General features: G+C 50.7%; 1 protein-coding gene across 3 annotated transcripts in view; it reads right to left on the reverse strand.

Annotated features, from left to right (window-relative positions):
- ABCC6 (ATP binding cassette subfamily C member 6) overlaps window positions 1-25,555 on the reverse strand; it is a 66,779-nt gene that overhangs the window by 20,951 nt on the left and 20,273 nt on the right. The window contains exons 10-21 of one of the 3 annotated variants that reach the window (XM_065924407.1): window positions 22,340-22,501; window positions 17,736-17,828; window positions 17,328-17,531; window positions 16,634-16,780; window positions 15,904-15,991; window positions 13,790-13,865; window positions 11,444-11,570; window positions 11,097-11,273; window positions 7,828-7,995; window positions 7,208-7,382; window positions 3,844-3,919; window positions 1,345-1,465 (exon numbers count right to left, since the gene is read on the reverse strand). In XM_065924407.1, coding sequence (XP_065780479.1) covers window positions 1,345-1,465; window positions 3,844-3,919; window positions 7,208-7,382; window positions 7,828-7,995; window positions 11,097-11,273; window positions 11,444-11,570; window positions 13,790-13,865; window positions 15,904-15,991; window positions 16,634-16,780; window positions 17,328-17,531; window positions 17,736-17,828; window positions 22,340-22,501 — 1,614 coding nt within the window. Of the gene's footprint in view, window positions 1-1,344; window positions 1,472-3,843; window positions 3,920-7,207; window positions 7,383-7,827; window positions 7,996-11,096; window positions 11,274-11,443; window positions 11,571-13,789; window positions 13,866-15,903; window positions 15,992-16,633; window positions 16,781-17,327; window positions 17,532-17,735; window positions 17,829-22,339; window positions 22,502-25,555 lie in introns of all 3 variants that reach the window. The other 2 variants (XM_065924406.1, XM_065924408.1) reach the window with 2 other exon arrangements.

Genomic DNA, 25,555 nt, shown 5'->3' on the forward strand with positions numbered 1-25,555 from the left:
CTCCCCCCAGGCCCGCCCAGTATCAGGACCCCCTTCCTCTATGGCTCCCAGATGGCCAGTGGGAGCCTTAACGGGGACAGGCGGTGGCACTTTCTAGGTTGGGAGAGGTTATTTGAACACCTACTATGGACAGGCATGTGTCCATCCTCATCATATTTCCCACCTGACTGAGACACAGAGTGGTTAAGTCATTTATTTAAGGTCTAGTTCCTACATATATGAAATTCTGCATGCAGCTGCACCCAGAATGAACTTGTTCAAACATCCACCTGACCCCGCATTGCTGTTGCTGACCTATCTTTGACTTTCTCTTTCTCTTGGAAGAAATTCCGAACCTCGGTACACCCTCTGACCTCACCTGCCCGCTATGCACTATCTGCTGGTCTCATGGAATCCTTCTCTCTGGCTCCTTCTCACTTCAAGGCCTTGACCCCTGCTGTTCCCTCTGCCTGCAATGCTCTTCCCTGCTCTTTCCATGGCTGCTTCCTTCACCTCCTTCAGGGATATCAAATGCCACTCCTCAGAGCATCCTATCCAAGCAGGCCCCTGACTCTTGGTTGGTCCCTATCTCATCACTTTCTTGATTTTCTTTACAGCATCTATCATTACCTGATATCACCTTTCTTATTAGCCTAACTGTTTCCTAACCCCACCACCACTGGCCTGCAATCTCCACCAAGGCAGAAAAGTCGTCTGGCATACAGTGGGGGTTCTGAAAATGTTTGCTGGGTGATGAGTAGGTGGATGGTTGAGTGGACAAAGGGGTGAGTGAACAGGTAGATGGGTGGGTGGATGAGTAAAAGAGGGGGTCTGTAAGAGGCTGGTTGGATAGACGGATGGCAGGATGGATGGATGGGTGGATGATTGGATGAGTGAAGAGTTGGATGGTTGGGTGAGATGGATAGAAGCCTGAGTAGATGGGTGGGTGAGTGGGTGGAAAGGAAAATGGATGGATGAATGAATAAATAGGTAGGGAGTGGATGGATAGACAAAGCAGCATAGGAAAGAAGAAATACTGTAAACTTCAGATTCAGACTATCCTAAGTCTGAGCCCCGAGTGGTCACTTGCTAGCTGTGAGAACACAGACAAATCTCTAAACTCTTTAAGGACTCAGTTTCTTCATCCCTAAAATGGAGCTATCATCATCTGAGTTTATGGTGGTTGTGAGCATTAAGAAGTATGAAGTGTCTGGAATCTTACTTGGCACATAGTAGGTGTTCAATAAAGGTGAGTCATCCCCCCCAACCTCTTCCCGCACCCAGTGCTATGTATGTGGGGAGGTCCCGAGCCCTGGGGGGCAGCAATAGCAGTGGATGTGGGGTTGGGAAGCAGCAGATGGTTACCCTGCCATATTGCGTGCGGTCCTCTCCTTTTGGCCGTCCTGGCCTCTCAGGATCATCCAGGGGAAGCCCTGTCTGGGCCTCTGAAGCAGCGCTGTCCTTCTCAGGGACTAACTTCATGAACCTGTCATTTAGAGCAAATGAGGACAAATCCGTGCCTCTCTTCATGGGGCATATGGTAGCCACTGAGTCACTCACTCATTCATTCATTCATTCAACTAACACTGTGAGCACCAATTAGGTGCCACGTTCCTGTTCTCCCTCTGCAGTGCCAGCTAGATGCCACCTATCAACCCAGAGTCGACCAAGCCTGTTCTTCCAATGCCATCTCACTAAGGGAGATCCTTGGTTTTCATTTTGATCTAAGCATTGCTGCAATCATTTTGCACCTGCTGTTTACTCTCAGATTTGTCAGTCCAGGTTTTCAGGAAGTCTGCTGAACACTTCTGGATTGTTCCTATTAACTGTGGCTGAGTAGGCTGATGACCTTAAATATGAATTGCCATTTACTGTGAAACCATGGGCAGTTGACTAATCTCTCCGTGCCTCAGTTTCCTCAGTTGTCAAATGGGGATAATCTATGTCTACCTATCTATCAATCATCTATCAACCAATCATCTACCCATCAGTCTATTTATTCATCTATTAATTTATCTATCTTTGTGATATTGTGATTTATGTTAAGAAATATACATTTGGTCTTTGACCCCATCCCTGGCATACAGCTCCTAAAACCCTTGTAAATTCCTAAGTGAGAAAAGCCTTGAGAACATCTCTGTTCTACTGAGATGACTCTGGGTGGGTTCCTGGATGGGGGCTGGTCACCAGAAAAGCTAAGCCATGATTAGAAGCTTGGGATTTTCAGCCCCACCCCAATTCTCCAGGGAGGGAAGAGGGGCAGGAAATGGAGTTAATGATGAATCATGCCCACATCGGGAAGCCTCCATAAAATCCCAATTATATGGGATTTGGGGTGCTTCCAGATTAGTGCACACACCCAGAGGTTGATACACGAGGCTCCACGCAGACAGAAGCTCCTGCATGCGGGACCCTCCCAGACCTCACCATGTGTGTCTCTTTATCTGGCTGTTCTGTCTCCTTGATCACATCCTTCAATAAACTGAGTGCTGTGGGCTACTTGAGCAAATTAATCGAACTCAAGGAGGGCGTGATGCAAAACCCCAATTCATCTGTCCAGAAGTTGTGCAAACCCTGGAGACCTACTACTTGTGACTGGCATCTGAAGTGGGGGGAGCAGGCTTGAGGGACGGAGCCCTTCACTTGTGGGATCTGACATTCTCTCCAGGTGGTCAGCGTCAGAACTGAGTTCAGTTGTAGGACACCCTGTTGGTGTTGGAGAATCGCTTGCTGTGAAGGTCTGCGGGGGGTAGGGGAGCACCCGTCTGGTGTCAGAACTGAATGATGTGGTTGTGTGAGGGCCTCCCTGGTGGCGCAGTGGTAAAGAACCTGCCTGCCAATGCAGGAGACACGGGTTTGAACCCCGGGTTGGGAAGACCTCCTGGAGAAGGAAATGGCAACCCACTTCAGTATGCTTGCCTGGATAATCCCATGGACAGAGGAGCCTGGCGGGCTATAGTCCACGGGGGTCACAAAAGAGGCGGACACAACTTAGCAACGAAAAGACAACAACAATGGAGAGAAAGGGGGATGATTAGCAAGTTTTTCCAATACAATATTCATCTACCTACATCTATGTATCTGTTTCTCTGTCTTACTATCTGTCTACCTACCTACCTCTCTACCTATTATCTATCTGTCTATCTATCTTGCATCCATCTACACATCTGTCTATCTGCTCTTACTTAGGATACTGTACATTGTGAACCTGCCCAGCGAATGGCCAGGAGTGCTCTGGGTGACTGGCTGTGATGGGAGGAACCGGTCCCAGCCTCAGGGACTGAGGTCCCTCCACTTCCCCCTGTGGTCCCCCAACAATTGGCGCCCAGTGGTCTATTGTTCTGTTTTGCAAGGTCACTTTCCATAAGAATGGAGTGCACAGGTGGCCCATCCCCTTGCTGCAGACGGCACCTCAGTGAGTCCATCAGTGAGTGGCTAGAGGGAGCTGGAGAAAGGGCCTGTGACCCCGCCAGCACCAAGTGACGCTGATGTCCCTCAAAGCATGAGCCACAGGGCCTGACACAGACATTAACAAGCCTGGCCTGACTCCTTCTTTGCATTGGCCCTGCCCCACTGCAGCCACGAGACAACTCTGACAAACCCCACGGCCTTCATCACACCTGAGGGCAGATTGGTCATTCTGTGAAAGGGACACATGGGCACTTAGTCATTTTGGCTAACTGACCGGCCGATGGTCTCTGCTGAGTCATCCTGCACTGGGCCCCGTGGTGGGTCTTCAGCAGGTGTTCAATCCAGAATGGTTGGGGCCGCCCCACCCTCCTGAAATGAAGGCGGTCACACAGCACCTCTGCTTCAGCCTCAGCTTTCAGGCCCTCCCGGTGCTCAGCACCACAGGGAACTCACCTCTCTGATCCGCCCTCAGGCCTCCCACCTGTGGCAGAGCCTCTGGGGTCCTTGGCACTGGCCGGGGGTTCTGCTTCTGCAAGGTCAAGGGAGTCGCGTCACTCGATGGAGCTCGGTACCTCGGGGTCCAGATGCTGGCTCTGACACCCACTGGCTGCGTGGCCTTCACCAGCTGAGCATCCGCGTCCTCTCACCTGGCTCCTTCTCTCTCACTCCGTCCTCCCTGGGTTCTTCCCGGAACCTCATTCATTCACTCACTTATTCACTTGGCAAAAATAACCAAGCATCTGCTGTGAACTTGGGGCTTGGAAACAGCAATAATCACTGCACCAAGTCCAACCGCTTGAGTCCCCCCAATGCCCTTGCACAAGGAGTTCACTGTTTCTGGGATGTTCTTTTCCAGGTAGCTCTCACCCAACCTCAGATGTCCTCTCCTCAAGGAAGGACCCTCCTGCCCACCATCCCCTAGGCTGGGAGGGTCCTATCTTCAAGTCTCAGGTGGGTGACACAGTGAATCAACACCTAGAGATTTTACCAGGGCGAGCCACTGCTTAGCAGAGGCGGTGGAGCCTGGGATGGGGGAAAACGGGCTGTGAGCCCCGACTCGGTCTTGGAGGGGCAGCAAACAGCATACAGATGGAGGTTCAAACCCTGGCACTGCCGCGTACGAATCAGATCAACTTGGACCAGTCCTTGAACTTCCAGGCTTCAGTTCTCATCTTAAAAATGGAGGTTTCCCCATGTCATACATTAAACTCCCACTGGCTATTTTACAAATGGTAATGTACATGTTTCAAGCTGATGCTTTGTGACAACCTGGAGGGATGGAGTGGGGAGGGAGGTGGGCAGGGAGTGGGAGGTTCAGGAGGGAGGGAGGGGACACAGGTATGCCGATGGCCAATTCATGTGGCTGTATGGCCAAGGTCATCACAATACTGAAACTATCCTCCGGTTAAAATAAATAAATTTTTTTTTAATGAAGGTAAGTACAGTCAATCCTAAAGGAGATCAGTCCTGGGTGTTCATTGGAAGGACTGATGCTGAAGCTGAAACTCCAATACTTTGGCCACCTGATGCAAAGAACTGACTCATTTGAAAGGACCCTGATGCTGGGAAAGATTGAGGGCGGGAGGAGAAGGGGACGACAGAGGATGAGATGGCTGGATGGCATCACCAACTCAATGGACATGGGTTTGGGTGGACTCCGGGAGTTGGTGATGGACAGGGAGGCCTGGGGTGCTGCGATTCATGGGGTCGCAAAGAGTCGGACACAACTGAGCGGCTGAACTGACCTGAAGTACAGTACTGAGCTCACAGGTGCTAAGTGGTTAATGAAGGTGACCCTGGCAGCTCTTTATCATCACTGTCGCTGAACGTGGATCGCTGACTTTCCTACCAGAACACTGTCAATTTTTCCAGTAAGGATTGTGTTCTCTGGGTAGGTAGAACCCCTAGCTGGCACGCCCGGGACCTCTGGCCTCAAGGCACCAAGTGACCTCCTTGCTCGGTCCCTGTAGCAGTTCCAAGCACAGACTCGGGGGCCAAACACACCCAAGTTCTAATTGGTTGAGACCTCGGGCAAATTATTTAACTCTCTTTTGGCTGAGCTGCTCCTCTGAAAAGTGGCTGCGATAATTGCACAACGGGATGGACTCACAGAGCACTCTCATGAGCACGTTGTGGGCCCCTTCCTGCTCTGACCTGGACCCTGCTGCCGAGCCCTGGCGGCCCCGTTCCCTTCCTCCTTGGCCACCATGAGGCCATGGGGGCGCTGGATGTGCTTGGGGCCTGGGGTGGTGGGTCCTGTCCAAGGGCAGGCGGCAGTGGGTGCCCAGAATCTATGGTTGCACCCTAAATTTGCTGCCCCAGCACCCAATCCCGAGGAAGCTCTTGGCCAGGCCACACCATGCAGCATGGGGGATTGAACCCATAGCCTTGGCACCAGGAACCCAAAGTCTTAACCACTGAACTGCCAGGGAAGTCCCATCCAACAATGCTTCTGATAACACTACATAACTCAGTAGGTTTAATCATGACATAAATAATAAACTCAGGATGAATCCCCTGCCCCAACGCAAACGTCAAACTTTCAAACTGCTGGCAATTCAATGAGCAAGTGCACACCCCCCATCTAATAACAAAATCAAATGATATCTCTGTGGTACCACATAGCACCCACGAAAAACACAAAACTTTCTTGCATGGCTGTCTTGAAGATTTGTATGAATACCTACTTATCTATACTTGTTTTGATATAAAATGCTATAATTTACTTACCATTAAGCTACATTTACCAATCAAGAGCTACATTCTTATTGCCTTATTCGGTCTGTCACAGTACATCTAGGTATACTAGTCTGCTTTCAGTCAATAAGTCATGTCCAACTCTTCGCATCCCGTGGACTGCAGCCCACCAGGCTCTTCTGTCCATGGAATTTTCCAGGCAAGAATACTAGAGTGGGTTGCCACTTCCTACTCTAGGGGATCTTCCCGATTCAGGGATCCCACCTGCATCTCCTGCGTCAGTAAGCAGACTCTTCACCACTGAGCCGCCAGGGAAGCCTTCATACTATACTTGACCTTCCCTGATAGCTCAGCAGGTAAAGGATTTGCCTACAATATCAGAGACACAGAGGACATGGGTTGGATCCCTGGGTCAGGAAGATCCCCTGGAGAAGGAAATGGCAACTCACTCCAGTAGTCTTGCCTGGAGAACCCCATGGACAGAAGAGGCTGGTGGGCTCCAGTCCAAAGGGTTGCAAAGAGTCAGGCACAACTGAGCAACTACGCACACATGCCCTGGACCTTAGCCAAAAGCCTGAGAAGCTAGTCTAGGTATATCATATTTGGGCCTTGTTACTCAAAGTGTGGGATATTGATCACAACCATCAAAAGCCTTTGAATCCCAAAATCTTCACAGGGAGAGCTTGTAATGGCATTCTAAATAAGCATTTCAAGTAAATTTTTGCATCCAGAAGTCTGTGAACCACTACTACGATGAAGAGATGTGAGCCTGGCTTATGTAAAGACATATACACATGAAAGTTGGACTCATGCATTTGCATGAAAAAAATGAAAAATTAAGTGAAAAAAATAACTGTACAGTGCCTCATGGGGGGTTGTGAAGACCAAACAAGACAATGCATGTTTATAGAAGCACTTAGCACAGCCCCTGGCTCATAGAAAGTTCCACTGGCACCAACTGGGGGACGGGTGGCCTCATGGGAGGGCCATCTGCCTCTGACCTGGGCCTTTAGGGAGGGTGTGGTCTGAAGGCTCCACTCTGGCCAGTGGGAGCTGTGTAACCTCCTCTCCAAGGGTAGCAGAAGCCAGGCACAGAGAACCAGCAAAACCCAGCCAGTACCTCCTTCTCCTCCATCTCCTGGCTGTCTGGCTCCATCCAGAAGGCCCACCAGGGCCCCCTTCCTGTGCAGCAGCTCCTGGAAGGAACCCATCTCTGCAATGGCCCCATCTTCCAGTACCACGATCCAATCAGCCTGGGGCAGGATGTGGAGTGCGTGGGTGACGAGAATCCGAGTCTGGCAGGAAGGGATGGAAGTTACACTCATGCACTTGACCACTGTTCCAGAACTGGGGGAGGGGGCTGGCAGTGTCCTGGGGCTCAGAGTGGGGAGACCTCCCCTTCTTATGCTCCTGCCCTGTTTCTTGAAAATGGCATGTTCCAACAGAGAAGTAAAGGAGCTCCTTCAACCTGTCTTGAAACCAGAAGACACAGTTCACCTGAACCTGGCCAGTGACCTGACGTGGAGCTGTGGTAGTTTAACCACAGACCCGTAGGCGAGAAACAACTGAAGGTGGGAGCCACCGAGATTTGGGGGCTGTTTGTTATGCAGCGTGGTCACATCAAAAGCTGACCATTACAAAGAGGAAAACTGAATTCCAGGAGGGTGGTGGTGAGCAGATATAGGTTAGAACTTTCTCTACCTTTGCACTATGGCCTCTTAGACATTTTCCCGAACTTACCGTCCCCCGGAGCAGCCCATCAGGCCCAATGACCTGGTTGAAAACGTGCTGGCCAACACAGGCATCCAGGGCTGCCAAGGGGTCATCCAGCAGGTACACAGCAGCCTTCCTATAGACAGCCCGGGCCAGGCTCAGCCGCTGCTTCTGGCCCCCAGAGAGATTCATGCCCTGTGGTGACAAGGGAGGGACAGGAACCTGGATGCCATCACACCTGCAATGCCAGTGTGATGGGGGACACGTCTGCTCACCAGAATGAGCTACGGCTCACACTGCCTGTCCTCCATGGCCACCTCCAACTTAAAACACTCGCTCTCAAGATAACATCCCCCCAGCCTCCACCCTGCCTGGCTTCTCCCCTTTCCAGCCAAGCTTCCTGCATCTGCCTCTCCCTCCCCTTCAGTCCGGTTTCTATTCCCATTTCTTCACTGATACAGCCTTCCTCATGGACACTAGTCACTTCCCTGTTGCCTAATCCAGTGGGAACTTCTCAGTCCTTATTTTCATTCATTCATCATTCCACTCATATTTACTGCATGGCTATTATGTGGGGAGAGCTGATGTTGGAGTAGGCATGGAACATTCTAGGTCTACCTCAAAGAGGGATCCAGCAGGATTTGTTGACGGATTAGACATGCGTGTAAGAAAAAGAGAGAATCAAGGAGGACACCAAGGTTTGGGCTCTGAACTCTGCAAGGATGGAGCTTCCATTACCTAGGATGGGGTGGGTTTCAGGGGAGCAGGGAATGGGAAATCATGTTTGGTTTAGGATGTGACATAGGTGGACAGAGGTGGAGGGCAGCAGGCACCCCACTCTCTCCCCTTGGCTGCAGGACGCCTTGTCTTTCTCCCTAGATGTTCCCTCTCAGCTGCTCTTTCTGGCTCCTTCGGACCCTTTCCTGGAAACTCTCCTCTTCCTTCCAGGAAACCTTACCCATTTACTTAACTTTATCTCCCATTTCCCCACTCTCAATTCCTTAATCCAAGGGTCAGCAAATGTGTTCTGTAAAGGGCCAGATAGTAACTCTTTAAAGGTTTGCAGGGACTTCCTTGGTGGTCTAGTAGTGAAGAAGCCATCTTGCAATGCAGGGGGATACTGGTTTGATCCCTGGTCTGGGAAGATCCCATATGCTGTGGAGCAACTAAGCCTGTGTCCCACAACTACTGAACTCACATGCTGCAATTGCCGAATGCCGGGAGCCAGCACACGAGATCCTACCCATGACAAGGTCATGAGGGAGAAAACCTGACGGGCAAGGCGGATCAGGTTTTCAAGGATTCCAAAAAGCCTAGCTCACGAGATCTCACCCATGACAAGGTCATGGGGAGAAAGCCTGACGGGCAAGGCAGATCAGGTTTTCAGGGATTCTGAAAAACTGCCCCAAAGCTGCCCCCAGCGCTCACCTTAAAGATGGTATCTGTTCTTCTGATGCTTGCTTTAACAAACTACTCCCTAATTTCTGTAATATAGGCAGAAGACCTTCCCAGATTTCTTTTCAAATAAGAATTAATTTAGAACTTTAATCTATAAGTTTTTTGGGTGGTGGTATTTTATGAGATTATTCAGGGTGAAAGGAGTGTTTTAATTTAAACTCCTTTGCTGGTAGTTTGTTAGCCAAATGCATTTATGCCCTTGGTACTAATATGCATGATTGCTTATAATATCCTAATCATAAAATAGCATAAAGAATCTGATTATATAAAAGCCCTAATAGATATAGAGCCCTTTTGAGGGGTAAAGGAGTCCTATTAGAAAACATAAGAAAAATTATTCTATAGGTGGTTATTGGGTTGACATTTGCTTGATGTGTTTTGCTTGTTGTGTTTTGCTTGCTGTGTTTTGCTTTTAATGTGCTAAGGTTGTGTTATAGAAACCATTGTTAATATAGTTAAAGATCTAGAGAAATAAGAACTTAGCCCTAGTGTGGTAACAATGAGATGGTTGTTAATTGTCAGCCAGGAGTGCTAGGCAGAAGCTGCCTCACTGAAGCCGCAGAGTGTGTATGGGGTAAACTTCTTAGATAAATGCAACTGACAACTTCTGCAGAAGGATTAATTTTTGTATTAAGGATATAATTCTACTCTGTACTATTTCCCTATGAGACTGCTACCTTTCAGTTAAGGTCACCATAGAAACAGAAAATAGGTTTACATTCACCTGACTTGCATAAAATGTTAATAGGCCCCAAGGCCAGAAGATAATGTACAAGACCCTCATAAACAAAGAAGTATGCAGAAAACACCCTGGTTTTGTGAAGGACAAGCTGACATAATGTTAAACTATCTTCCCCTTAGAATGTACTAATTTAGGGTATAAAAGCCATGGTAAAAAATAAAGCATTGCCAGACTCTTCCAGACTCTCTGTACCCCTGTCTGGTCATTCTCTCTCACTCTCTCTCTCTCTTTCTCTCTCTCTCCCTCGCAGACTTGGCCCTATCAAGGCTAGTCTCACGTGTCTTCTCTTTCTCGCCAACGCCGTTCATCCTGAGGGTACCCCCTGGATCCTGCCGAGGCTGGACCCCAGCAGCTGAAGCCCCGTGTACCACAGAGCTCATGCTCTACAACAAAGAGAAGCCACTGCAGTGAGAAGCCTGTGCACCGTCACTAGAGCAGGCCCCACTCTCCGCAACTACAGAAAGCCCACGTGCAGCAACGCAGATCCAGTGCAGCCAAAAATAAATAAATAAAGCTTTGCTGCCCCATCCTCACCCTAGTCTCTGTTACAGCCGCTCATCTCTGCCCTGATCATGCAAGTGCAGCCACGGACTACAGGTAAATGAATGTGTGTGGCTGGGTTCCAATAAAACTTTATTTACAAACCCAGTTGGTGGGCCGGATTTGACCTGTGGGTCATAGTTTGTCAATCCTGGCCCAACCCATAGCTCTGGATGCACACATCTTGTTTATCAGACATTTCGACCCAGATCTTTTGGTGAGGTCCTGAGAGAGGAAGCAATCTGACCATTCTCACGCAGAGAGGCAGGGCAGGAGCCTGGGTCACCTCATTCCCAGTTGTTAGAAAGCCCCCACCCCCACCCCACCAACCCCTGCCATGTCTCCCGGCCTCTCTTCAGTCTCCATTTTCGACCATTCTCATTAAAGACTATTTATTGAGCACTTGCTATGTGCCTGGCCCTGAGCTGGGCCCCTTTCCTCCCCTACTTTCTTGCCCACTCTGTCTCCCCTGTATCCTTCCCTCACAGGTCAGGGCAGCCAATGGCCCCCAGCCGCCCCGCCTCCCTGGCCCATGAAGGCCCCCCAGGACCCTCACCTGCTCCCCGGTTCGGGTGTGGACCCCTGCAGGGAAGCCATCCACATCCGGCCACAGAGCACAGGCCTCCAGGACCGTCTCCAGCCATGGTGCATCCAGTTCCTGCCCGAAGCACACATTGTCCACCACAGACATGTTCTGGACCCAGGCCTCCTGGGGCACGTAAGCCACCGGACCCTAAAAGACAAACAGGCTGATGGGGACGGGGCTGGGAGCAATTTTGGAGGAGCGGTGGGAGCCGGGCTCTTGAGGTGGTGAAAGGCAACGGGGAGCTTAGCTGTGAGACGGTGAACCGGGAGGAGCAGGGGGGGGGGTCAGTCCAGTGAACAGCAGGGGCCCGGCCTCACCTTGATGCTCACGGACCCCTCCACCTTGGCCAGCTCCCCGAGGAGGGCAGACAGCAGGGAGGACTTTCCTGCCCCCACGGGACCGACGACAGCGAGCAGGCAGCCCTGGGGCACCGTGAGGTTGATCCTGGTGACACAGAAGGGGCGACATGTCCCTGAGTAGGACTCAGCCTGAGTCCAGGCAGAGCTGGTGAACCCCAGACAACCGGCGTTGGCTGCTGGTGACTCACCCAGGATGGGGGGCTGCTAAGAGGATGTCTGAGGCCCCCCTTCCTCTCCCAACCCCTGTATGGCTATGCGAGCTGCCATACTGCATGTGACTGTACACATGCCCACTCATGCATGCACATGTGTACACAGATGCATACACACACACACGGGTCTGTGCACACTTACTATACCACACACACATATACATGTGTACACAGATACACACACACAGGTCTGTGCACATTCCCTATACCACACTCCATACACATGTGTACGCACATGGGTCTGGGCACACTACACCACACACACATGCACACGTGTACATAGATACACACATGTACACTTAGGTTGGTGCACACTCACATCACACATGCATGCACATGTGTAGACAGATGCACACACACACACACATCTGTGCACACTCACTATATCACACCCCATGCACATGTGTACACACATGGGTCTGGGCACACTACACCACACACATGCACATGTGTACACAGATATACACATGCATACATGGGTCTGTGCACACTCACATCACACATGCATGCACATGTATACACAGATGCACACACACAGGTCTGTGCACACTCACTATACCACACACATGCACATGTGTACACAGATGCACACATGAGTCTGTGCACACTCACTACACCATACCTCATGCACACCTGTACACAGATACACACATGCCAGCATACACAAGAGCACATGTAACTGTGCCCACATGCAATACACACACAGACTGCACACAGATGCACACACTCGCACAAGTACACATACACACGCACACCACACATGTGCACAGAGACATGCACATGACATACGCACAATCTGTGCACACACACGTGCATACACAAATGCTCTCTCACACACACCTGTGTGCACACACACATGTACACCCGTATGTACACATGCACACCCGTATGTACACATGCACTCATGCACACAGAGTTTACTGGTTGGGAGGATTTAACTAGCATGTCCTGTTGCCCAGGTCACAGCCACAGGCTCCTCACCACTGTCCCTACTGAAGCCCTTGCCCCCCACCCTGTCCATGCCCTGAAGTCCACACCCCATAGGGCCCGAGGGACCTGTTCAAACCCAACTCCCCCATGGGTGCCCCAAAAGTTCCTGCTTCACTTGGGGTATAAGGTGAGGTTCTGACAATCATGAAGGATGCCCAGCATCCCATCAATGCAGCCATGCTGATATCCTGTTTCTCAAACACACCTGGGGGATCATGACCACAAGTGTCATGTGGCAAAGTCTGGAGATACTTTCGGTTGTCACACCTGGTGGGGCTGCTCTCGAATCTAGCAGGTTGATTCTGGGAGTTCCGCTAATCCCGCGGCAGGGCACAGAACAGCCCCCACCACACAGAACTCTCAGCCCCAAACGTCAGGGGTGTGGCGGTGGAGAGTCCTGGGTCCAGGCACACACCTGCCTCAGGACCTTGGCACTTGCTCTTCCCACCGCCTAGAAAGCTCCTCTCCCAAACACGTGCAAGGCTCATTCCTTCCCGTTATCTGACCTCTGTTCAAATGCCAGGCCTTCCCTCACTGCCTACCCCTCCCTTGACATCACTCTGCCTCCTCACCCTGATTTCTCACTTGTGCCCCCTGCCCCACCCCCGCCCCACCCCCTACCATCAGAATGTCAGCCCCAAGAGCACAGGGCCCTTGTCTGTTTTCTTCACTCTATTCCCAGTTCCTAGAACAGAGCCTGGCACACAGCAAGTGCTCAGTAAACACTATGAAATGAGTGGATGACAAGCAACACAGATACAGTCCAGGGTGTTTCCTCTCCCTTCACATGGAGCTTTGCGGTTGGCTGGGGTTTTCTGCCACAGAGACCCAGCCAAAGAGCTGGGGGCTGGAGGAGACAATGGCCAGTCTGACACGGCAGGGACAAATGAGGCCATGGATGACTGGACCCCGGGGCTTCTCTTGGCCAGGCCTACCCTCAACAGCAACATGACCAGCCTGGGGACCAGAGGGGCGTCTCCTCCCTGACAGGCAAGGCTCAGAAACCCTGTTCCCTGTCCATCTATGGGAACTCTCGCTTTCCCATCCTCCCCCACCTCGCCAACATCCCAGGGAAGGCCGTTGCCAGGGAAACCACCTATACCTGTGCAGGCAGGGAGCGCTGTCCTGGGACCAGGCGAAGGTACCTTCCTGTATCCGGATGCAGTCCTCCCCAGCAGCTACAAGGCATACAAGGCCGCTTACACGAGGTGCTCCCGGCTTGCCCCTCCTCCAGGACACCCACGGGCAGCAGAAATCTCCCCCACTAGACAGACTGCCCCTCTACGCTCCGGCTTGTGTGACCCTGTGGTGGTCACATTCCCTCCCTGGAGGATGGTCACATAACTCAGTGGTTGGCAAACCACAGCCTAGGGGCCAGATCCTGTCTGCTGCCTATTTCTATAAAGTTTTATTGGAACACAGCCACGCCCATTCATTTATGTATTCCTTGGGTTGCTTTCACACTAGAAGAGCAGAGGTGAGCAGTTATAACAGAGAAAAAAGGACTTGGAAAGCTTAAAATAAGTACAATTGGGTCCTTCACAGAAAAGGTTAGAGGGCAGCTGATACAATTTATCACCTGATCCAGGACTCTGGAGATGGAGTGTTATTAATTTCACTGGCACCACTGACGTAACCAGGGACATATAGTGTCCCCATGTCTCTGGGTCTCAGATATTTTATCTATGTAACAAGGGAGGCACCAGATTAGTGGTTTCGGACCCTGAATACACATTTAGAATGACCTGGAAAGATTTTTTTTAAAAACACAAAGCTCTCCATGGTTCAGCTCAAACCAATAAAGGAGACTCCTTGAGGGTGAGGCCTGAGAATCCTACATTTAATAAGTAGTCAACACCCACTGGACTGGATGGTCTCTAGGGGAGGGTTTCAGACACACTTCAGGATGCCCAGTTATATCTGAATTTCAGATAAACCATGAGCACTTTTTCAGGATAATTTTGCCCCACACGTTGTATGGGAGATATGCTAAAAATTCCAAATTTCTTAATACGTGAAATTCAGATTTAACCGGGAGTCCTGTGTTTTTCTTTGTGAGTTTGGCTATCCTGCTTCAGGGGCTTGTCCATTCTTAACAGTCTGGGGTGTGGGGGTACGTATGCATTTCCGTCTGTAAAGTGGGTGGGTCACGGGAGTACCTACCCCGTGGTGAGGTTCGAGGGGGTCATCACTAAGTAAAGCGCTTCTAAAGTGCTGGCTCGTGGTAAATGCTCAGTCGCTGCCAGCTGTAGGTATTTGTGTTAACCTGTCACACACCTTCACGGGAAGAGCAAGGACTGGGGTGGGGGCGTGCGGGCGTGGTGAGGCTCTGGTCGCAGGCAGGTGACCAGGTGTGTCAGAGTCATGACTTAAATACACTCAAGGGTTCCTGGTCCAGGGTTCACGGGGCCTTCTGTCAGGATTCAGGCATGACATCTAAGACCCTAAGCTAGTTATCGGGCAGCTCCTGAGAGTCGGGGGCCTGCTCTCTCTTGGTGGCCCTCAGGACGGTCCTGGTGGAGGTGGGTTGCCACAGTGGGGAGCAGAGGCCAGGAGTGGGGCTGTTGCTGCCTGGACCCCACAGCTGGCAAGACAATCCTGGGATTCCAAGTCAGCGTCCACCTTCAAACACCCGAATCACACCAATTCGGCTAAACAGGGCTGTGCCTGAAAACGTGCCAGAGCCATGAGGAGCCTCAGAAACACCAATTTGGGGTTATTCAGAGGTCTCTTTGCTGACTTCTTTCAGCAAAGAGGATTTTTACCAATAATAATTCTAATAATAACTAAAATGCATTGGATGCTGACTTGGTGCAGGGCCCTGCTCTAACTGCAAGGCTTCAGAGGACCCATTCAACCCTCACAACAGTCCTGTGTAGAGGTGTTAAGATGATCACCATGTCCATTTGGCAGATGGGAACACTGAGGCTCAGGCGGATTAATAAACTGGTCAAGGTCACCCATCCTGGGGTCCATACTGGAACCAGAATTTGGATCCAGACGATTTGTAGGTAAGCAGCTTGATGCTTCCTTAGTCACAAGGGGAGGATTCATACACAGTGCCTGTTTCCAAGTAACACAGCCTACGGCATGGTCTGCGCATGCAGTCCCATCGTTGGCAGCTCCCAGCTGGGGTCCTGGCATTCCACCAGTGGGAAGGGGGGACCCTGCTGGGTCTCGTCTCTCCCACCCGCTCCTGCTGAACTCAGATCTCACCGCATCTGGAGGGACTCGAGTCCACAGCCCCAGGGTCAGTTTCTTCCAGGGAGAGGAACGCAGCCAGGCGGTCAAAGGACACCCGGGCCTGGAGAAACCAAAGCCTTAGGTCAGCTGTACCATAAGGGCCACAAAGGAACTCAGACTTTGGGTGTCGGGTGCCTCAGGATAGTGGGAAAGCTTCCTGCCTACCAAGCCCTACGCATTTACAAGGCAACAGCACAAAGCTTTCCAGGTCGCGGACAATGAAGCGCGTGAGGTTGGCGCAATGCTGGTGGTGACCTCCCACTCCTTGCTTCCATTCTGCAGACCAGACCAGGGAGGAGGATGGTGGCTTTTTTGATTGCCTGTCATCAGAAACGATTACAAACTCTGTTCACCTGGGGGTGTCTCCACTCCCAGCCCCAAGCCCATCTTCTGGGATGAAAGAATAAATAGGAATGTCTCAGCTGGAGCAGTTTTCTCATTTTCATCACGCCCAAGGAGGCACAGTGTGAGTAGAGACAGTAAAGGAAGAGAAATGAAATGAAATCCCTTTGTATTAATGGAAAAAAGGGACCAGAATGAATCCTCGCAGATGGATTTGCTAGAAAGGTGATGCTGCCTATTTTGAGGATGTTTGCTGGCTTCTTCCCACTGTGACCGCCCGTCTCTTTCCCTGTCTTGTTTCATGGTTTCAGCACAGCCTGCAAGGCTCCTCCCAGACAGCCTCCCCTCCCCGCGGCCTCACCTGGACGACGGAGTGAATGGAGAAGGGCAGGAAAGCCTGGGCCTTGTTGAGGATGTTGAGAACCGTGAGGGTCACGAAGGCTTTCTCGGCATCCATGGCGTTCTCCTCGGCCACCAGAGTATGGACAGCAAATACAACCAGTGCCACCTGGGTGAGACACAGGCGGTGACAATCAGCGGCTAAATGTGGCCAGGGAAGGCGGCCAGCTGCAGGTCTCCAGGGGCCACGTGGCCACACCTGCCATGTTGGAATGGGTTCTCTTCCACCCAGGTCATCCCCCAAATTCTGCTAGTGATGGAGGGAGGTGTGTGTATGTGGCCCCCACTCGTAGTATCAGAAATTCTTAGTTCCAGGCATTGGACAATGATGCATTTTTCCATCTTGTTGGCATTTTCATGGTTCTAGACATGGTGGGATTTATGACTCTAGACTCTGGGAAGATGACTCAAGCTGCAGGTTGCAGCCACCACAGAGCGCTCTGGGTCCCGGGGCACATGTGGTTCTAAATGTCACTGGGTGGGGGTTTCCTTTCCAGGGGTTGGTGATAACGATGGTCATGCTAGGTGATGGTCAGTCTGTGACGGTCACTTGGTGAGATGGTGACCCCATGACCCTATATGGGGAGCCCTCATCCCGCACCCCCAGCACTCCCTCCCCCAGTCCTTGCTCTGCAGGGGGACCAGAGTGACATCACCAGAAACGTGGACACTTGGAAGGACACCAGAGACACGGAGAAGAGGAGGCTGGAGGTCTTCAAGGCGCCTAGCTCCTGGGCCCGGATGTGCAGGACTCTGTCCAGAAAGGCTCCCTCCCAGCCATGGTACTTGACCGTCCTCACGTTCCTGAGGATGCAGCTGGTGAGCCGCGCCCGACAGTCCTTCTGCCTCATTTGCTCTTCCTGGGACCAGAGGGAAGAAGAGAGGAGAGGATAGGAAGTCTGGAATGTTCCTTCTTTGCAACCACCACAAGCTCCCACCCCTACCCTGCACCTCCCTCCTCCCCCCTGCCCTGCACCTCCCTCCTCCCCCCTGCCCTGCACCAGTGCGGGTCCTGAGACCTACAGGCTTGCCACCCGCTTCTGGCCTTCTTCCAAATGCCAAACCTGATGGTGGTTCCTCTTCTTGGTGATGAAGAAATTCAGAGGGAGGAGGCTCACAAAGACAGCGATGGCGGTGAGGGCAGATGGTCCTAGAAGCTGGATAAAGAGGGGGCCGGATGTCATGAGATGCCTCCAGGAGCCCAGCTGTCCATGTGGGGCTGGGGGAATGGTTGTGATGCTCAGACTTCGGTCCTAAGGCAGTGAGATGTCAGTCCAATGAGAGCAGCCACCAGGTCATAGAGAACAGGACCCCTGGGCTCCTGAGAAGAGACACCTGTGGAAGATGGGGTCCACCTGTGTTTGGTGGGGGAGGGGGAAAATGATGAAGCTTACATAATGGTGGGGGGGTCATAGTCATGACAAGACATGCATCCAGATGGGCAGGGTTGTGCCTGGCTACAATGGTGAAAACGGACTCTGGATGGGGATCTGGGTTCCAATCCTGAATTTACACCACACTTTGGTGTGGCCCTGGGCAAGTGAGAGCTGGACTTAGGCTGAGTGCCAAAGAATTGATGCTTTTGAACTGTGGTGCTGGAGAAGACTCTTAAGAGTCCACTGGACAGCAAGGAGATCAAACCAGTCAATCCTAAAGGAAATCAGTCCTGAATATTCATTGGAAGGACTGTTGCTGAAACTGAAGCTCCACAATTTTGGCCACCTGATGCAGAGTCGACTCGTCAGAAAAAGCCCTGATGCTGGAAAAGGTTGAAGGCAGGAGGAGGAGGGGACAACAGAGGATGAGATGGTTGGATGGCATCACCGACTCAATGGACATAGTTTGAGCAACTTCAGGAGTTGGTGATGGACAGGGAAGCCTGGCGTGCAACAGTCCATGGGGTTGCAAAGAGTCAGACATGAGTGAGCAACCAAACAACAACACCTGGGCAAGATACTAACCCTCCCTAAGCTGCAGTTTCCTCATATTAGAGGGGAATGGAGCTGTTTCCACCACCTGTAACAAGTGCGGCTGTTGTACAATCATTAGCTGAATCTTTAATTCACCCTCCCAAGGGTTGCCAGACTTAGCAAATAAATATATTTAACTGCAAGCCCAGTTAAATCTGAATTTCAGATAAACAGCAAATAAATAAGTTTTTAGTGTAAATATATCCCATGTCATATTTGGGATAGACATAATAAGAAATATTTCTGTTGATCTGAAATTCACCTTTAATTGGACGTCCTGTTTTCTGTGGCAGCCCTGTCCCCACCAGCTTTGTGACTGGGGACAGGTCTCTTCCCTCACTCTTTGGTTTCTCTCTCTGGAAAATGTGAAAGTGGCCAAGAGGATAAAGGATTTTTATGTGGCTCAAACAGTAAAATGAAACAGCCAGTCTGTTTCATTTATGCAGCAATATCGCCACCCAGGGGTCACATGGAGAAGCTCCCAGAAGGCAAACACCTGCCAGAGCTGGGAGAATACTCAAAGGACTGTGAACAGAAGGTTAAATAAACTCTCTCCGGCAAAAATGCTATAAATGCTAACCCCAATGCCCACCCCTCCCCCTTTACCAGGGTCTCCTGGTGACTTTCTGATGTTAGTGACCGTCTGCCAAGAGGCAGACAAAAGTGATGGGTGGTGTCACCTGCAGATTCACTGGGGTCATTGGTCAGCCTGCTTCACTGCCCTGCATTTCCCCCCTGTCTTTCTTCCCTTCCTCTCCAATAATAACAGCTAACATCCATTTACTTGCTGAGCACCCACTGTATGTGCTAGGCCCTAGACGGCAAGGTGGCAAGTCAAAAAGCATCCAGGCTCCAAGCCCTTATGGGGGCGTGGGGGTGGAAGCAGCAGCGGCACAATAATGATGATAACACACAGCTGGTATTCTGAAACATTCCACACTCACCCACAGTCAATAAACCACTGATACACCCACCCAGGGGCCCGTGAAACCCAGCATGCAGGCCAGATTCCTCCACCTGTTTATGTGCAGACTTCAAGCGGTACAAAATAATCAATAGCTTTTCCACTAGCAAATGGTTGACAATGAAGATCAAATGAAGATTCTACAACACGTGGAAATTATGTGAAATTCGAACTTCAGTGTCCATAAGTGATTTTATTGGAACCCCACCAGGCCTGTTTGATTAGTATGGTCTGTAGCTGCTTGTGCACTAGAAGGGCACAAGCGTTGAATAGTTTTAAGAGTTTTAAGTAGTTTAAGTTAAGTAGTTAACTTAGTTAACAAGTTAACTTAGTTAAGTAGTTTAAGAGTTTTAATAGTTTAAGAGTTTTAAGAATAACAAGAGTTGAATAGTTTTAAGAGAGACCCTACTGCTCCCACAATGTCACACCCTAAGAAAACCACAATTCAAAGACACATGTAACCCCATGTTCACTGCAGCATTGTTTGCAATAGCCAGAACATGGAAGCAGCCTAGACATCCATCAACAGGTGAATGGATAAAGATGTGGTATCTGTATACAAGGGAATATTACTCAGTCACAAAAAGGAACACATTTGAGTCAGTCCTGGTGAGGTGAATGAACCTAGAGCCTGTTATACAGAGTGAAGTCAAGTCAGAAAGAGAAAAAACAAATATCACATATTAATGCACATATATGGAGTCTAGGAAAATGGTACTAAGAAATCTATCTGCTGGGAAGGAATGGGGATGCAAATGTGTCTACAGACTTGTAGACACAGTGGGGAAAGAAGAAGGTGGCACGACTTGAGTGAGGAACATTGACATATATACACGACCATGTGTAACATAGACAGCTGGGGGAAGCTGCTGCGTAACACAGGGCGCCCAGCCTGGCGTTCTGATGACCTAGAGGGACGGGAAGCGGGGTGGAGGGAGGCTCAAGAGGGAGGGGATATAGATAGACAGATAGATAGATAGATAGAGTGATGACTGATTTGACTTGTACAGCAGAAACTAACAACATCGTACGGCAATTATCTTCCAAATAAAAAAGCTTTTTTTAAAAAAATAAAAAAAAATATCTGACCTGGTCCTCTACAGAAAAGTTTGTGAGCCTGACACCCACACCCGGAGCAGAGCTGAAGATCTTTAAAGTGCTCCACCCCCCATGTGTAATCAACAAGACGATCACTTATAGGGTACAGCTGGGTCTCGCTGTCTAAGTGCTCACTGAAATCCTCAACTCAAGGGCAGAGGCACTTTCTTTAATTCCATATGCAGGGTATGATATCGGAGGCAGTAGGGTCTCTCTTGGAAAAGTTATTGATTATTTTGTACAGCTTGAGGTCCGCACATAAGCAGGTGGAGGAATCTGGCCTGCATGTCGAGTTTCATGGGCCCCTGGGTGGGTGTATCAGTGGCTAAATAACTGTGAGTGTGTGGAATGTTCCAGAATACCAGTTATGTGTTATCATCATTATTGTACCTCTGCTGCTGCGTCCACCCCCACCCCACCCCCATAAAATCTTGCAGGCTGGATGCTTTTTGACTTGCCACCCTGACGTTCAGGACGCAGCACACACAGCGTGCTCAGCAAGTACACAGATGTTAACTATCATTATTGGAGAGAAAGGGGGGAAGGACACGGGGGAAAATGCGGGGCAGTGAAGTAGGCTGACCAGTGACCCCAGTGAATCTGCAGATGACACCACCCATCACTTTGCCTCTTGGCAGACGGTCCCTAACATCAGAAAGTCACCAGGAGACCCTGGTCAAAGGGGAAGGGTGGGCACTGGGGTTAGCGTTTGTAGCATTTTTGCCAGAGAGAGTTTATATGTCGTTATTACTTTGTAGATGAGGAAATTAGGCACAGAGGGGCTAGCTATGGGAAAGTTTCACAACTAGCAAGTGATAAAAGCAGGGTATGAGCTCACTGCAAGGTCTGTGATTTTAATTAAAAATTTTAAAAGAAGCGAATTCTCTGGCAGTCCAGTGGCTGGGATTTCAAGCTTTCACCACTGCCAAGGGTGCAGGTACAAGCTCTGGTTAGGGAAATACCATCTCACAAGCTGCGCAGGCAACCAAAAAAAGTCTTACATCACAAAACAGGTGTAAGGGAGTCAGAACTAAGTTCTGATTCCACCCCCCGCTCCCCGCCCCCGGTGGCTACTTGATGCGTTTTGAAAACTAAGTAGTAAATTCCTGCCCCTAAGTTTTCTTTCTGTTTCATTTTTGTTGTAGTTGGTGGTGGTGGTGTTGCTGTCCCAGTGTTACTGATAACTTCAGTCGTGTCCGATTCTTTGTGACCCTATGGACCGTAACCCGCCAGGCTCCTCCGCCCATGGGACTCTCCAGGCAAGAATACTAGAGTGGGTTGCCACTTCCTTTCCAAGGGGACTTTTCTGACCCAGGGAGCAAACCCATGTTTCTTACGTCTCCTGCGTTGGCAGGCAAGTTCTTTACCACTAGCGCCAGCTGGGAAGCCCCGACATCACACCCCCAAAGTGCCCATGTCATCACCACCATCATTATTATTTGACAGACGAGGAAACTGAGGCCCAGGCAGGTGAGCATCCTGCCCAGGGTGAAGTGAAGGCATCCCTGGCCTGAGACTTTGGCCACGACATCAGCCCACAGGGTGCGGCCAGAGACAGGATTAAAGGGGACGAGAAGGAGGAGGAGGAGGAGGGGGGGGGTTCGGCTCCAACCCCACTCCCTCCGGCCCAGGACACCTGCCAGAGGTAGACAAAGCACACGATTATCCAGACGAGTGGCAGCCACAGCCCGTTGAGGTAGGTGATGCTCTCGGTCAGCCGCTGCACGTCCACAGACACCAGGTTGACCACGTCCCCCACTGCGCTGGACTTTCTGGAGCTGCTGGACAGAGCCAGGACCTGGGAGGGGCGGGCAGATGGAGACCTGAGTCGGAGGGAAGTGGGGGTGGTGAGCAGGCAGGGATGCCTGTGGAGGCAGGGAGACCCGGGGAGGAAGGGAGGTGCTAGGAGGGAGGGAGGGAGGCCAACAGCTTGGACCTAGCAAGAGCACAGTCACCCAGCAGGCTGGGGTCTGCGCTCTGCTGCCTCTGCTGGCTGAGGCAGGTTTCTTTACCATCTGAGCCTCAGCTTACCCATCTGTAAAGTGGGCTAATAAAAGCTCCTAAGCCCAACTCCCAGGACCACCATAAGAATCCAGGGAGAAAACAAAAATGAAAATACTGTGAAATCCCTAAAGTACTGGAAACAATAACAATAACACACTCTATCAAAACCTCGGATTTATGATGATAATGGTAGCCACCTGCTGAGCGCTACATCCTAGCGGTGCTCTTCTGTGCCCAGTCGCTCAGGCTCAGTCATGTCCGACCCTCTTGTGACCCTATGGAATGTAGCCCTATGCAGCCCTATGGAACATAGCCCACCATGCTCCTCTGTCCATGGGATTTTTCAGGCAAGGATATTCAAGTGGGTTGTCATTTCCTTCTCCAGGGGATCTTCCTGACCCATGGATTGAACCCACACCTCCTGCATTGGCAGGCAGATTCATTACCACTGAGCCGCCAGGGAAGCCTGATACAAAAATATAGAGTATTTTATCCACAGTGTTTTAGATTAAATGACACATACTGTGCCTGTTCCATGCAGCTGTCTGTTGTGTCCCATCATGGAAAAAATGATGAAAATGGTCATTTATTTAGCACAGTGCCTAGGACATAGGGTTTCCCAGGTGGTGCAGGGGTAAAGAATCCACTTGCTACTGGAGGAGACCCAAGAGACGCAGATTCAATCCCTGGGTCAGGAAGATCCCCTGGAGGAGGAAATGGCAACCCACTCCAGTATTCTTGCCTGGAGAGTCCCATGGACACAGGAACCAGGCGGGCTACAGTCCATGGGGTCACAAAAGAGTTGAACATGACTTAGCAAGTAAACAACAATTTTCGTATCACTTTGGGGGAAAAAAAATCAATGCCAACTATTCAATAAATTAAAACATCTTGATTAAAAGAGGAAAGAAAAAGTGAAACTGGAATCAATGAGATGGATAATTATTAATCTCATTTCACAGACAAGGAAACTGAGGCACAGAGAAATTGACCAACTTTCCCAAAATCAGAGGTCTGGATTGGAATCCAGGATAACAGAGGCTAGAGAGAGTGTTAGACTGATCCTCCCAGGCATTCAACGTGCCTTGTAGAAACTAACCTGATTTTCTAACAGACACAAATTTGCCCTGATTCTGGAGTCACAGTGGACCCCTTCCAGCCTGTTGAATACTACATTCTGCTTGCAATCCTCTCTGCTGGGTGTGTCAGGGAAGAAGTGAGGGGGTGAAATGATGAGCTGGAAACAACCAACTATAGAAATTCTCCAAAAAAAATCTTCAAATCTTTACTGAGCACCTGCTCTGGGCCTCACTCTGATTTCTATGGTCAACAGAGGCAAGGTGCTTGATCTCCTGGGAGCGGAGTTTGAGCTGGGGAACAAAATGAAAGATTTACACAGTTCATCACTTAGTAGTAATTATGATGAGTGCCATGAAGTGTTTTAAAATATAGGTTTTATTATTATTTAAGTATGGCAAGCCCACAGACCAGAGAAGACGCTATTGACAAGAGGGTTTATTACACTCAACGATCTCAATAGAAAGGGGTACTCTACACTATGGGGGGGCCACTTGGGGAAGCACTGGGGTGGGGCAAGGTGGGATGAACCATAGGCAAGAGCTTGCTGTGGTTTTCATGGAAGTCAGACAGGGTCACCAGGCTTAGGATCAGCTAGTTTGAGTAATTCCAGCTGCTCTGGGCATCGGAACTGGGCCTCACTGTCTGCTAAACCTGACCCTTGGGTGATCAGGGCAGGGACAATGGCCAGAGGCTGAGGGCCCCAAAAGGAGGCGGCTGGACTGTGAGTCAGGGTTGGTTGGTTTGCATGTGAAAGGCATGCTTTCCGATGAGTCACTTACCATCTGGAGGAACCGGCTGACCCCGGAGGGGACAGAGGGACAGTCCCTCCAGGGTCAGCAAGGCCCCAGATGTCGAAGCACCAGACACAGAAAATAAGGAAGCATGACTGGACTTCCCTGGTGGTCCAGTGGTTAAAAAAATCCACCTGCCAATGTAGGGGATATGGGTTCGATCCCTGGTTGGGGAGGATCCACATGCCTCGGGGAACTAAGCCCGTGAGCCACAACTACAGAGCCTGCTCAGTACAGTCAGTGCTCCACAACAAGAGAAACCATCACAATGAGGAGTGCAAACCCCGAAAATAGGGAGTAGCCCCCGCTCGCCGCAACTGGACAAAGCCTGAGCACAGCAACAAAGACCCAGCGCAGCCAAAAATAAATAAACAAATTTTAAACCAGGTTAATACAGAAGCAGCCCAGAGGGCAGACTGGGTGGCCTGACCCGTCAAGAGATGAAGAGGCTGCCCTGAAATTCTCCAAAAAATGGGAAGAGCAAAGCCCTTAGGCTGCCCTCCCGCAGCCTCAGCTCCACGTGTGGACTCACAAGACAGGACAGGCCACAGCCAGCCCCAGGGAGCCACGTGGTCGGAAACTCAGGAGCCACTCACACGGCCACCCTGGGGCTGTACCCTTTGCTCCCCTCCTCGCCCAGGTGACAGCTCAGGTGTGAGAAAGGGACTCAGCGGGGACTGGGTCGTCCCGGCTCAGAGGCTGCAGACCCAGCGGGGCCAACATGTCTTACGGCGGCAGCCTCACGGGCTTCGTTTCCAAGAACGGCCACACAGAGAGAAGCCCAAAGCGGTGGCTTCCCTCCAGGTGTCACAGTTCACTCCCAGAGCTTCCAGCCCAGATTCCATTTTCCCAGTGGCTCAGGGGTCATTTCAACTGTAAGCAGCGTTACCTGGTAAAAGAGCTGACAGTCTACCTTAATCTGGTTTGCACACAGCCCAAAGGTTAGTCCTTTACCCACAGAGAGACGGGCGGAAGTT

Source organism: Muntiacus reevesi, chromosome 2, assembly GCF_963930625.1.
Source record: "Muntiacus reevesi chromosome 2, mMunRee1.1, whole genome shotgun sequence".
Classification (NCBI taxonomy): domain Eukaryota; kingdom Metazoa; phylum Chordata; class Mammalia; order Artiodactyla; family Cervidae; genus Muntiacus; species Muntiacus reevesi.